Source organism: Bidens hawaiensis, unplaced genomic scaffold (assembly GCF_021521415.1).
Source record: "Bidens hawaiensis isolate Kalapana, Puna unplaced genomic scaffold, B.hawaiensis_p1.1 tig00008945_1, whole genome shotgun sequence".
NCBI lineage: Eukaryota > Viridiplantae > Streptophyta > Magnoliopsida > Asterales > Asteraceae > Bidens > Bidens hawaiensis.
The window spans coordinates 783,490-796,764 of NW_027491649.1; the positions used below are offsets into that span (position 1 = coordinate 783,490).

General features: G+C 34.4%; 2 protein-coding genes across 2 annotated transcripts in view; both read left to right on the plus strand.

The window, feature by feature from the left end:
* The window catches only part of LOC143530391 (very-long-chain (3R)-3-hydroxyacyl-CoA dehydratase PASTICCINO 2-like), a 265,235-nt gene that overhangs the window by 104,548 nt on the left and 147,412 nt on the right, over positions 1 to 13,275 (plus strand). The gene's annotated exons all lie outside the window — the stretch shown is intronic.
* On the plus strand, positions 314 to 4,000 carry LOC143530390 (receptor-like cytosolic serine/threonine-protein kinase RBK1). The gene is made up of 7 exons (XM_077025937.1): positions 314 to 512; positions 712 to 1,203; positions 2,134 to 2,391; positions 2,463 to 2,617; positions 2,719 to 2,934; positions 3,318 to 3,467; positions 3,577 to 4,000. The coding sequence occupies exons 1-7, from the start codon at positions 506 to 508 to the stop codon at positions 3,727 to 3,729; spliced, it is 1,431 nt and encodes a 476-aa protein (XP_076882052.1). The 5' UTR covers positions 314 to 505; the 3' UTR covers positions 3,730 to 4,000.

Below are 13,275 nucleotides of genomic sequence, written 5' to 3' on the forward strand. Positions count from 1 at the left end.
ATAAAATCAGTCATGTACATATAGTATAGATACAAGCATAAATATAATGCATTTTTTTATATACGTTATGCAATTCTTTGTTTACTTGTAATTTTCTAATTTGAATAATTTTGTGTGTTATACGTACTCTAAATTTAGTAAAATAATATAAAGATACGGAATCCATATAACATTGAATTAGGTGACATTGGCGCCGAGAAAAAGCACAATATAACCTTATTAATTTTTATTGGAGAAGTTGTATAAATATAAATATAGACACTATAACATTCCATTCCATTCCATTCCACATTTCCACCCTCCATCCCCATAATTCTCTCTTCTCCGTTGAAAGTATATTTCCATCTCAAGATATCCCATTCCATTTCCTAACCTTCCTTTCTTCACCCTAATATTTTCCGGCCACCGTCTCCTCCGCCGGAGACTGTCCGGCCACTATGCCCACCCTCCTAATTTAATTTAAACCAAATTCCGTTCTCTAATATCATTTCACAATTCAGTCCTAATGAACGGTAATTCATGCACCACCTTTTAATCTCAATAATAATAATAATAATTTCATAATTCATTTAACAGATGCGGACCCAGTGAATTTTACCTTTTTTTTAAATATTTATACGTTAAAATTCTGACAACAACAACAAATTTTTTTGGGTCCGCCTCTGATTTACAAATCTAATTTAGTTCCGTGTTTTAAATATTTGATTGTAGAACAAGCCTTAAATAATCTCAAGCTAATCGAAATCGAAGATGACGAACACGAACATGAACACCAGCAATCATCTCCAAGAGGCGTTCTCGAAATCCCAGTTTTTGGGTCGGATTCGGATAACCACAGCAGTGTAAGCCGGAGTTTAAGCAGCCGTGGGTCGTCTTTCAATGAAAAATCGCCGGAGATGGCTGGAGATGATGAGGAAGGTAGAAGACCGGAGGCAGGGCTTATTAGCACGTCGTCGGTGGCGCAGGATACGCGGTGGAGGAATTTGGTGTGTAATTTGAAGTGGAAGTCGTTTAAGCGGTTTTCGACAATGCCGTTGGTCGCAGGATACGAGATGTCGAGGAAGAGTTTGATGCGGAGGTTAGGGAGGCATCCAATTATCAATGAGGAGATTATTGACGGCGTTCGGTGGACCGTTCCGAAACCGTCATGGCGGAATTTTACGTTTGAGGAGCTCACCGTGGCTACCGGCGGTTTTAGTCTCGGTAAGTTATTCTATTTGTTTCTTCTGTATCGATGTGAACACTAGTTTTAAAATAATAAAAGTTTAAACTTTCATTTCACACCAAAAGAATTTTTCGTGTTTTTGTAATTAAATAATTGATAAATAGGAATAGGAATATCTTACGTGAAGCCATCATGTAATACAAAAGATTTTGTTTTACGTCTACTCAAATGTTAATAATATTATATAGGGATGATAGTTTTTGAAATGAGGTGAAACACGTGACCAAAATAAGTTGGGTTCAACGAGTCAAGTTTGGTATTATATGGATCCCGTTCTATCAAGTTGTTTAATTAAACGAGGGCGACCTGCTAACCACTTTTGATACATTTAACCCATATTTTACAATCCGTCGACATCCTAAATGCTACTAGTTATCATGTTTAAACTAAAAAATTAGTTTGATTTACATTATAAAAGGTGGACTCATAAAATTAAATATCAAAGTAAGTAAAATAGTATATGATCTTTCGTTTTTTTGGTTGTTTTGGTCATAGTATGGTATGACACGAAATTTGGCTTTTTTCTTTCTAAAATATAAGTAGGACTCAACATCATTGAAGTTTGATTACATTTGAATTCCTATAAAGAAAGATAATATATTCTTTTAATAACGCAAATTAATAAATCTTGTTTATGGGTATTGTGAAACGAACCTATATGGCACAACTTTTTGGACATTTTCTCATACCTTTTGCTTGTCACGAGGGATGCATGCTTACCATATTTTCAACAACTACACATTTTAGGAAATAAATAACACAGTTAAATACTCCAATGTTTATACTCTTTTTGATCAACTAAAGTTTAAACATGATTCTTTCCGGAAAAATGTTGATATTGTAAAAAATAAACTATGTTTTGGTCAACTTTTCTAATAATCAAGCATTTAATTTTTATACTTTTATAGATAATTTGGTGGGCCGAGGCGGGCATGCTGAGGTGTACAAAGGACGCTTACCCGACGGTCAACTTGTCGCGGTGAAAAGAATAACGAAGAAGGAGAAAAAAGACGAGGACCGAGTCCAAGATTTCTTATCTGAGCTCGGGATCATAGCTCATATTAACCATCCAAATGCAGCTCATTTGATCGGTTTCAGTTCGGATACTGATTTACATCTTGTTCTCCAATTCGCGCCACATGGCAGCCTTGCAACTTTACTTCATAGTACATATCTATTTTTATGTCTTTTTGTTCCTACGTGGGGCGTACTCGTTGATCCGACTGTTTTTGTGTAGATAGTGAAGAAAGATTAGATTGGGGATCAAGGTTTAAGATAGCCATTGGCATTGCGGAAGGGTTGAAGTATCTTCATTGTGAATGTCAAAGGAGAATAATTCATAGAGATATCACCGCTTCAAATATCCTGTTAATGGAAGACTATCAACCTCAGGTTAATTTTGTTTCGTGCTTAATCATATGTTAATTGTTATTGACGTTTACTCGTTTAGTCCATCATAAAAAAATTATTTTGGTTATCTTTTGTGTGTGTAGATATCTGATTTTGGACTAGCAAAATGGCTCCCAGAAAAATGGCTTCACCATATTGTTTCCCCAATTGAAGGGACTTTTGGGTACATGGCACCCGAGTATTTTATGCATGGAATCGTTCATGAGAAGATTGACGTGTTCTCGTTTGGAGTTCTTTTGCTTGAGTTTATTACTGGTCGTCGCGCAGTTGATTCAAGCAGGCAGAGTCTTGTAATTTGGGTATGTTCATGTCTTATAATGATTTAATATTTATAACCCATGATATCCGGGTATGCTAATTTATTTATACAGTATGGGTATGTTAATTTCTTTAATCAATCTTAATAACCTGTATATATATGTGTATTAATTTCTTTCTAAAGAATCAATCTTTATAATATGTGATGTTTACTCAATGATAGTTTCTTTATAAACAATCAATTCGATAACCTGTGATATCTTGGTTTGTTAATTTCTTTACCAAGAATCAATCCACCTGGATTTGTTTATTTCTTCGCAAAGAATTAATCTTTATAACATTTGATATATGGGTATATTAATTTCTTTATAAAGAATCAATCTTTTGATACGGAAATATACATAACCTGGTTTGTTTTGTCTAGGCAAAACCGTTTCTTGAGAAATGTAATGTTAAAGAGCTCGTGGACCCTCGTCTAGAAGGTAAGTACGATATGGTTGAAGTAAAGCGTGTCATGTCAGCAGCTTCATCTTGCATTCATCATTTGCCAAATGTCCGCCCAAACATGAAACGGGTAAGTTCAAAGAGACTTGAATACCTAACCATTACACATTGTCACATTTGATTGAGGTATTAGGTATTCTAATTGTGGGTTGTTTGGTTAATAATATAATGTGGTACAGGTTATGCAAATGTTGAAGGGTGAGAAGTCGGAACCAAAGGCGAAAACAAGTGCGGGCCGAGCATTGCTTTTAGACGCGTGTGACTTAGACGATTACTCGTCGACGACCTACCTAAAAGACCTAAATCGACACATGGAACTTGTGATGGAGTGATGAGTAATCTAATCAGCACTTAATTTTTGTGGTTTGTAACGTGATGTTTTGGGCTGAGGGGAGTGTGTATATTGTTGGGACGGTGGTGGGCCTCCTTTTAGAAGTTTTAAGGCCATATCTTCTTGTTTTAGTTATGGGTTTAGATGGGCCGAGAAGTTGTAATTATTATAGGATATATAATTATCCCCATGAATGCTTCCAAACTTCTAAAAGAAACACATTATTGATACACAACCATGTGCAACATAGTTGATATTGGGTCCAGTAACCATTGGGATTTGCAAGCCCATTATTAATCATACATTCAATCATTCATACTGGCATTTTTAACTTTTAGGTACTGAAATCAAATTTTAAGCCATCATCTACCTATTTTTATTTTTATTTTTATTTCTTATTTGTTATTAGCTATAACCAAAATCGTCAAGTACTTGGTCCAGATCGGTTAGAGTACAACATGAACATGTAGTGCATTATTTTGTTACTTTACCAAATGAGTTGCAAGTATTAGGCCTAGTCGTGTCGGGGATTTATGATATACAACATAATCAAATAAATCAGACAAAAAAAACCATGATTGATAAAATTCTTCTCGAATATATCACACTAAGTGTTCATTTTGTGTCTGTAATAAAGATATCTTATATAATGTGTCGTCTATGTATCTTTTTCTCACTATTTTTTCCTCTTCACTTTTGTTACATGCATCCTTACTATTTATTAATATTTTATTTAGCGAGCCCCTTATAATTAAATTTGTTTATGGTTTTGGGCCATAGCACGATACAAATAAATAAATTTTTATAACGCATTAAATTTGCTATGATTATGAACAAAATAGCCTTTTGCATTCCATTGTTGCCTTAACCTCAAACTTTGTAACAAAACCAGTTATAAGTGCACCTGAAACACGGTTCATGATTTGGCTGGCTTGGCTGCAAGAGCTACACATACCTCTCACTAGAGGTGTGCAAAATCGGGTATTTTTAAAACCCGAAACCGGTTCGGAACCGGTTTTTTCACATCGGGTACAGAATGGGACCGGTTCCAGTCAGGAACCGGGTAGGAACCGGACCCGACCCGTTGGAATGATTATGGAAACCCAGTAGAACCAGGTAGGGTAGGAACCGGGCCCGGTTAATACATAAAAACCGGGTACACCGGTTTTCTTTTTTGAAATTTAAGCAATATGGCCGTTAGGAACCGGTTCCAACAGCTATATAGCTGTTTTTGGACCGTTGGAACGGGTTTTTAACCATATACACCTTATACACATACTATAAATAGCTAGGTGGTGTGTAGAACTTGTTAAACCACTTTCAAAACTATAAAACACATTTTAAATCACAGTTAAGCTTAAACCGGCAATCAATGGCAAGTAACGACAATGTTGTTATGGTCATCGAAACAAAACGATGCCTCGAGGTCTGGGTTCATTATTTTTTGTGTGTCATGACCGACTCACAAGAGATGGTCTGGTGCAAGTATTGTTTCAAGTTTCTAAAAGCGGGGTCGAACTCCACCCTACGCAAGCATACCAATAAGTATTGTCGTGAGAAAAAAAAAGTTTGGATGCCAAGAAAGCGAAAGCGGGATAGTCGTCCGACTCTACAACTCAAGCACCTACCGTCGCCGGTAACAATGCTTAATCGTTGTAGAGCGCGGGATTAAAACGACAGACCTTGTTTTTTATTTTAACTTGTTATGTTTAATATTGTCATGTTTAATAATGTTTGTAATATGTTGTGTTTATTATAATAAAAGGTCCGTCGTTATTGTAATCAATTGAAATAGTAACAAAAAAATAAAACATGACTTATAAGAAATTAAACATTACTAGTAATAAACAACGCAAAACTAGTTAATAAACAAAGCAAAACTAAAAATTACTTGAAATTTGATCGTGTTACAAATTAAAATACTAAAACAAATAAAAAATACAAGTCTTTAAGCCCTTCTTCTTAGTCTTCATCCTCGTCTTCTTCACCACCCGAATTCCCGAAAAGCCCTTCCTCCACCTCCTCATCATGAATTGGACGCTCTAGTGGTATTTCGTCTTCAAAGTTTGCCTTGTGTTGTATACTGTAACACCCCGACCAAAGGCGGATTATACATCGGGGCGCCACATATTGTTTCATTACTCGTGACACTATTGGGTGTCAATATTTAATAAATACATTCATTCGCGCACGCGCAGAGTAAACACAAGATAACATAAATCATCATAAATCAATATATTATAAATCATAACATTCGAACAGCAAAAACTTGTCTTGATACATTTTAATCTAGGTCCAAAATAAAGAAAACTTCCTATGTGTCCACAAGCTTCAAAACAGCTACTGCAAACCTGAACATGTGTTAAAATAAACGTCAAACACTTGCGTGTTGGTGAGAAATCAAGTTTAATACAATACATAGATGACAATAAATCTGCGCGCAACACGTGTATGTCTGGTGTTTAACAAGGGTGCAATCAGATTGTGATCAAGCCTAGACAGATCATAGCTCATAGTTCATAGTTCAATCCGTGCTCCCAATTGAGCACAAAAACGAGAAAACATCTGTGCAAGTGTAAACAAAGAAAACCGTAAACGATAGGTCTCCCGTGTTCATCTAATGGATCCATGAAAACTTCGGAATAGGCCGAACAAAGCGGTTAATGATACACACATACAAATAAACAGCCAAGTAAACGTCCTCAACACATGGGATACTGCGCGACTAAAGTTCATAAACAAGTTTAAGACTCTAAGTTTGTATGAACACATGAACATCCCAAAACATTAAAAAATAAAAAGGGATTAGGTACGAGATTACTCACTTGATAAACGATGCGGTGTAAGATAAAGCAAGAACCGACTTTAAACAAGCACAAGTTAACCTATAAATAAGATTATTGTTTTAATGATTTGTTTTAAGTCTTGAGCATAATTAATAAGTAAATTATTATATATTATGTATTACCGGAAATCAGGGCAGAACAGGAGAGAAAGACGGAGGCAGAGAGGAAGACGGCAGAGAGAGCAAGGAGGAGAAAGATAATAAGTGTTTGTGTGTGATGTGTTAGGAAAATATCATTATTATTTATAGAGAAACCCTAGGGAACACAATCCCTAGAAAAGGGGAAAAGATCTCCAAAAAGCAAAAGATTCCAAAAGCAAAAGATATCAAAAGATATGGCAGCTGCAGGGGGCAAGATAAAGCTGTCAGGGAACAGTAAAAAGCATGGGCGGATCAGATAAAGGTACAGGTCAAGCATGGCAAAAGCAGATCTCAAAAGATTATGTCAGTCACTTTATCTGCCAACCAATGGGGTTGGTGCGCATGCTGCGCCGAAAGTAACTTTTCAGACATAAAGCAGATTAGGTCAACAGCTCAAAAGATTAGACAACACAAAAGCAAACGGCTAGATTAAACAGAAGAAAACTCAAAGGGTTTAGCGCGAGAAGGCTCGAGCGCGAAGGCAGACACAGAAGGTCAAGAGAGCGCGAGCGCGAAGGCAGACAGAACTAACCTTAACGCGTCGCGGAAAGAACTACATTTCTAAGCGTGCCGCGGGAAGAATCACATTTCTTAGCGCGCCGCGGGAGGAACTAAAATTCCTAGCGCGCCGCGGGAAGAACTATAATTCTTCGCGCGTCGAGGGATGAACTACGATTCTTAGCGCGCTGCGAGAAGAATTACAAATCCTTAGCGCGTCGCGGGAAGAACTACCGTCCTTCGCGCGCTGCGAGAAGAATTACAATTCTTAGCGCGCTGCGAGAAGAGTTCGTCTCGCGTATCGCTGAAACAGGTGGTCTTCACGCAGGATTCCTTGTAAGGGGTCTGGCGCGTGGAGCTGCGCAGACAACCTTAGGCGGGAAGGAACAAACGACAAGCAAAGAGTTAGAAGAAAAAGAGGGAAACAAGGCGTAAGGGCGGGACGGCGACAAGAGGGAAAAGAAGGCGGAAAGAGAGAAGGAGAGGGACGGAACGGCGGAAAGAAAGAGAGAGAAAGAGGCGGGAAGGAAAATATATATATTATTATTAAAAGTAAAATATAAGTATAAATAAATATTAAATCAAAAAAAAAGAAAGAGATCGGGTCAGAGAAACGGGTACCTGGGTCGGGTCGGATCGGGTCAGATGTCACATATACAATCCACCGCATCCAAATGATCCTTTTGGCAAATGCAAACCTCTACAGACTCGGGAGTTAGTTTTGTTCTTCACATCGATAATACCCTCCCCACTAAGAGAAAAAACCGATTCGGAAGCAACCGTTGAAGCTTGGATGCTAAGCAAGTCACGAGCTATGGCGGATAGAATAGGAAATTCGTTTTGTTCCCCCTTCCACCAAGCCAAAATATCAATGTTGCGAACTGCATCGACCGTTGCACCCTCACCATAGTTTGCTCCACTATATCGACCAAGTTCACTTGTTGTTGTGTTTCCTCTTTGCCTCTTAGCCGCCGATTCACAAACAACATTCATCAAATTTGTAAGCTTGTCCTTGTACGGCTTACTTTTTGTTGTTTGCCTCTCAAAAGAAGACCTTGTGCTTGGACCATAAAGTTGAAAATAATGATCATAAAGTTCTTGAATGTGTTTTTAAACTTATCCTTAGCTTTCGTTGACAACTTCGGGTTGATCTCCTGCTTACCCATGTCGTCAAATATTTCCTCGATCAATGTCTCAACCATGTTAACATTCCAATATGGATTAAAGCGGCGGCTAAAGTAAACACCGGCGGTATGTCTTCATAATATTTTAAAAACTTTTCCTTCATTACCTTAACAATGTCATTGAAAAGTTTGTTCTTCTCCTCAAAACTCTTTAAAATTCAAGGACATGTTGTACAATTCTTGCAAAACCCAACAACTATTAAGATAATAAACCCCCGATAACTTAGTTGTTGCGGTTTTGAAAACATCAAGATACTCCAACAAATAACCGACATTGACCCAAACACTTTCGGGAAGCATATCAGCCTCGCATCCATTAACAAGATTGTTATGAAAACTTTGTAAAGTTTGGCGTTGGGCAAAAGCGCACTTGAGCATATGACAACTTGAGTTCAAACGGGTTGGAACGTCCCAATTCGGCCCCAAATATTTTCTTTCAACCGATTTGCAATAGTTCTTATATTCAAGATGTCTTCTTTTACCACTTTTGAAAACATCTTGTAACATAAGTCTAAAGCAAGTCAAACCTTGACCCATGTTTTATGATAATTTTTCGGCCGCCTTTGAATTTTTTGATGCGTTGTCAAACGACATCGAAAATATTTTATTTTTCAAGTTATAAGTCGTCATTACCTCATCCACCAAATCAAACAATTTTTCAGCGGTATGTGGGTACGAGAAGTTTTCAAAAGAGATGGTGTGTTTCATCAATTGCCAAGACACCGGATCAACTCAATGAGCGGTGACACGAATGTATGATTCGGGTAACCCGTGTGGTGCCGACCAAACATCACTACTTAAATTCATCATCGATTCTAAAGTTTGTAAAAAGTCGATTAACTCTTTTTTTGCACACTCCCACAATTTGATACAATTACGTCTAAGGATAGTATGACTTACATGTGTGTATCGCGGTTGTAGAGTTTCTCGAATCAAGGCCGTTAACTCCGGGTTGTTAAAGTGGTTAAACGGCAAACCACGTTGAATAACGAACTTTGCAATTCTATCTTGAACCCGGTTCGTGTTGTAACGAAAGAGTGTACCATCTTGACCCAATTCGACTTGGTCGCTTGCGTGAACTTTTTCAAGGCCTTGCAAAATTGTTGTCGATGTGCCTTTTTAAAGTCGAGTTAGAATTTTTATTTAAGAAAGTGCCACAAAATTTTCAACGAGCCTTAGTATCACCATCGATCACTATAACCAAATCCCAATTCTTCCACACGTCGTTGTTGCGGTTATGCTCGAGGACCGCAATAAGTTGTGGGTCATCTTCCACACTAACCGGGTCAATAAAAACGGATGGAGTAGCCTTATTGGTTTGCCTTGTTGTTAGAATTGTTAAACCTATTTAATATAAATGGTCAAATTCAGTCAAATGGTTAATTTATTCAAATTCGGTTTTTAACAAATGGTCAAAGTCAAACTGTATAACATATTTTTGTAAATTTCATATAAATGGTGAGAATCGGATTTTGATATTCAGTTAGATATATATATATATATATATATATATAAATTATTTTTGTCATTTAGTAATAAATATATTAATAAATTTAGTTGAAATTGACATTAAAATCATAATAACTTTAAATATTTAGAAATGGTTATTAAAAATAAAATATTTTTTGTTTAAGGCAAGAATATTGAAAAATTATGAAATGTGTTTATAATTATGAATATTAATAAAAAATTAAAAAGTTTATCAGCCTCAATTATGAAATTATCAAATTCATTAAATTTTGGTTTTTGAAAAATTGTTAAAAGTCAAACTATATAACAAATTTTTGTAAACTTCATACAAATTGTTAGAATCCGAATTTGAATGGTGAAAATCGGTTTCTAAAATGCCATATTAAATATGTATTTTTTTTAAAATGTAAAGTAAGATAATATTGAAAAGTATTATAATGTTTTAATTGGACCTTGACCAACAACAATATAAGATTGATTATCTTACTATAGCTAATTTAATGTCTTATAGAATAATCAATTTAATTTAATTTCTGGATTATATAATATTCAATTGAATTACATGAATTGTGTAAAATACATATATACATGAATAATAATAAAAATATATATCAATATTAAACAAAAAATAAGACATCTTATCAACAAATCTTCAATCCATGAAATTAGCTATATCAAGTTAGGGACAATAACATGAAATGATAAAATTAAATATTAATAATAATATCACATAATAAATAAATTACCAATTATGAAAGATTTGAATTATGTGAACAAATGTAAAATTGATGTTATAATTCACAGGAAAATTTGAACCGTGTTACCAGAAAACCGAAATAGTGAAAATCTACATTGTATCTTCGATATTGATATAGAACCTAAAGAGATTATAAGAAAATCATATAATAATTAATATAAATACAAACAAAAACAAAAAGAATTGTAAATGCAATAAGGAATAATATGATAGAGTATCAAATAAAACCTTACTGAAAAACCGTAATAACTTCAACATATCAATTCAATCTTAGATTTTGATATACAACCTAGAGAGATATAACAAAATCATATAACAATTAAAATAAATTTACAACCTTACCTGAAAACCATAATAACTTCAACATATTCATTCAATCTTGGATTTTGATGCACAATATTAAGAGATTATAACAAATTAATATAACAATTAAAATAAATATAAAACCTTATTGAAAAACCATAATAACTTCAACATATATATCGATTCAATCTTGGATTTTGATATACAACCTAAAGAGATTATAACAACATCATATAACAATTAAAATAAATATAAAACCTTACCGGAAAACGATATAACCTTACGGAAAAACATATAACAAAATCGGCCATTAGAGTATAAAGTATAACCTTACCGGAAAACGATTAATTCTCATCTACATTATTACCGGAATATAGGAGACGCTTGAGGTAATAAGCCGAAAGAGAGAGAGAGAGAGAGAGAGAGAGAGAGATTAAAATGATTTGGGTTGAAAAATCTTAAAGTTTAAATAAGATGTATGAGATGATTTGACAATAATAGAAAAGGAAATTAATAGAAAAGGAAATAAGTGACTTTGCAATGATGTGACATTGATGTGGACATCTTAGAATGATGTCATGTGAAAATTTTACTTTAATAGCATAGTAAGATTAGTTATTGCTACTAGTTTTGTTATGATTGTGTTTTGTAACATTAATCATTATAAAGATTACTATTATACAACTTTTATTAATTTTTATACTATAAATTAGTTACTGCCATATCATTTTTGGGCATGCTACCGTTTTATCTTTTGGTTACATAAGACGCCACTTCCCGTTGCTTGAACGTATAGAATTACACTAGAAGGAGAGGAGAAGAAAAACCATATGTTAATATGAAAAGCTAATTTCTTTTATAAAACTACTACAACCTTTTTTTAACGGCGTTAGTTTTACTATTAATTTAACTTTTTTTTATGATATTATTCTCACCGTCTAGAAATACGTGTGCTAGATAGTAGACACAGACAGACAAGCTAGTAGTTTAGTATATGAGACAAGTTTGTTTACATTTTCGTGTAGTAAGTAAAACTTTAGTTCCATGACCAAATTTTATTATAGTTTTTCTACACATGCGATGTTAATGTTTATTTGAATAAAGAATGACTAAATACTTTATGTATTTTGTGTAGTATTATACCAGTCCACAGGAGAACCGTCAAAAATATAGGAAAAGAGCTTCAAACCCATGCTAAAAGTGTTTTGTCATCAACAAAAAATTCTTTGCTGCAAGACAACGTTAGAAAATGCTTAATTGGCTTAGCAATATATGCTAGAAAATTTGGATTAAATATATATTTTTTTGTTAATTAGTTTATGCATATAGAAATATATTTGTTTAGATGTTTAATTAGTATTTTTTTTTCCGTATAGAAAGTTTCACGATGAGGTAAGACTGGTCGTCAGACGTAGGAGAAATCGAGTAAAAAACTGAATAACCGAAACTAAGATAATATACAAACTGAATCGAAATAACCAACGATTCTAGCATATTTCCAAAACCGAACCACACCAAACGAGCCAAATATATTTATAACAGAAGTGAGCCTCACAAAATCTGTTTGGGTGTTCGTTATTAAATTTACAAGCCGAAGACATTGTTTGGCCCATAAGTTTATTGTCACAGAATTTTATAAGTTAAAACGATTAAGGGCGCCCCAAGTTCACTTCTTATTCTTAAGCAATTTTTGTAAGGCACAATTGCACACACACTTTAGACCTAAATATAAAATCCAAACCAACTCATAAAAACGAAGTCTATGTAAAAGCAGGAATTTAAAATTCCAAATTTGAGTTTTGTAACTTGTGTTTAATATGGTTTTGTTAACATAGGGCAGTCAAAATCGTTTTGACTGATTTTTTTAAATTGGTTTTTTTAAACAGCAACTTTATATAAAAAGATTGTTAGAAAAAACTAGCCAAACATCATATATAAGAACAAAATCATATGATAAAAAACTAACCAAACAGTCAACTTTTTTTAAATTGGCTTTTTTAACTCATTTTTTAAGAAATAAAAAGATTATTCAAGGTATACATGACTCAGATAATGGTTTCGAAACTAAACACGATTCATTTACTAGAAAAGGTACGGTTGGTTCTATCCGTGTTCTACATGTCACCACAAATTAATAATATGCCAAGATTTTAACTAAAGGCCGGCCTACCAATTTTAACTAAATCCAGTCTTTGCGTTCAACCGGTTATTACTTCAACCACGGCAGTCTACTAGCACACATAATTATTCACATATTATTTATGATTACTGTATCTCCATAGTGTATTTTATGCGTACATGTACATAAATGTGTCATTGTTTACTGTATGTATATCCATGGTGTACTCT

Coding starts and splice junctions, on each gene's coding strand:
- LOC143530390 (XM_077025937.1), top strand. Junction 1,204..2,133: donor TACCGGCGGTTTTAGTCTCG/GTAAGTTATTCT, acceptor ATACTTTTATAG/ATAATTTGGTGGGCCGAGGC. Junction 2,392..2,462: donor CCTTGCAACTTTACTTCATA/GTACATATCTAT, acceptor GTTTTTGTGTAG/ATAGTGAAGAAAGATTAGAT.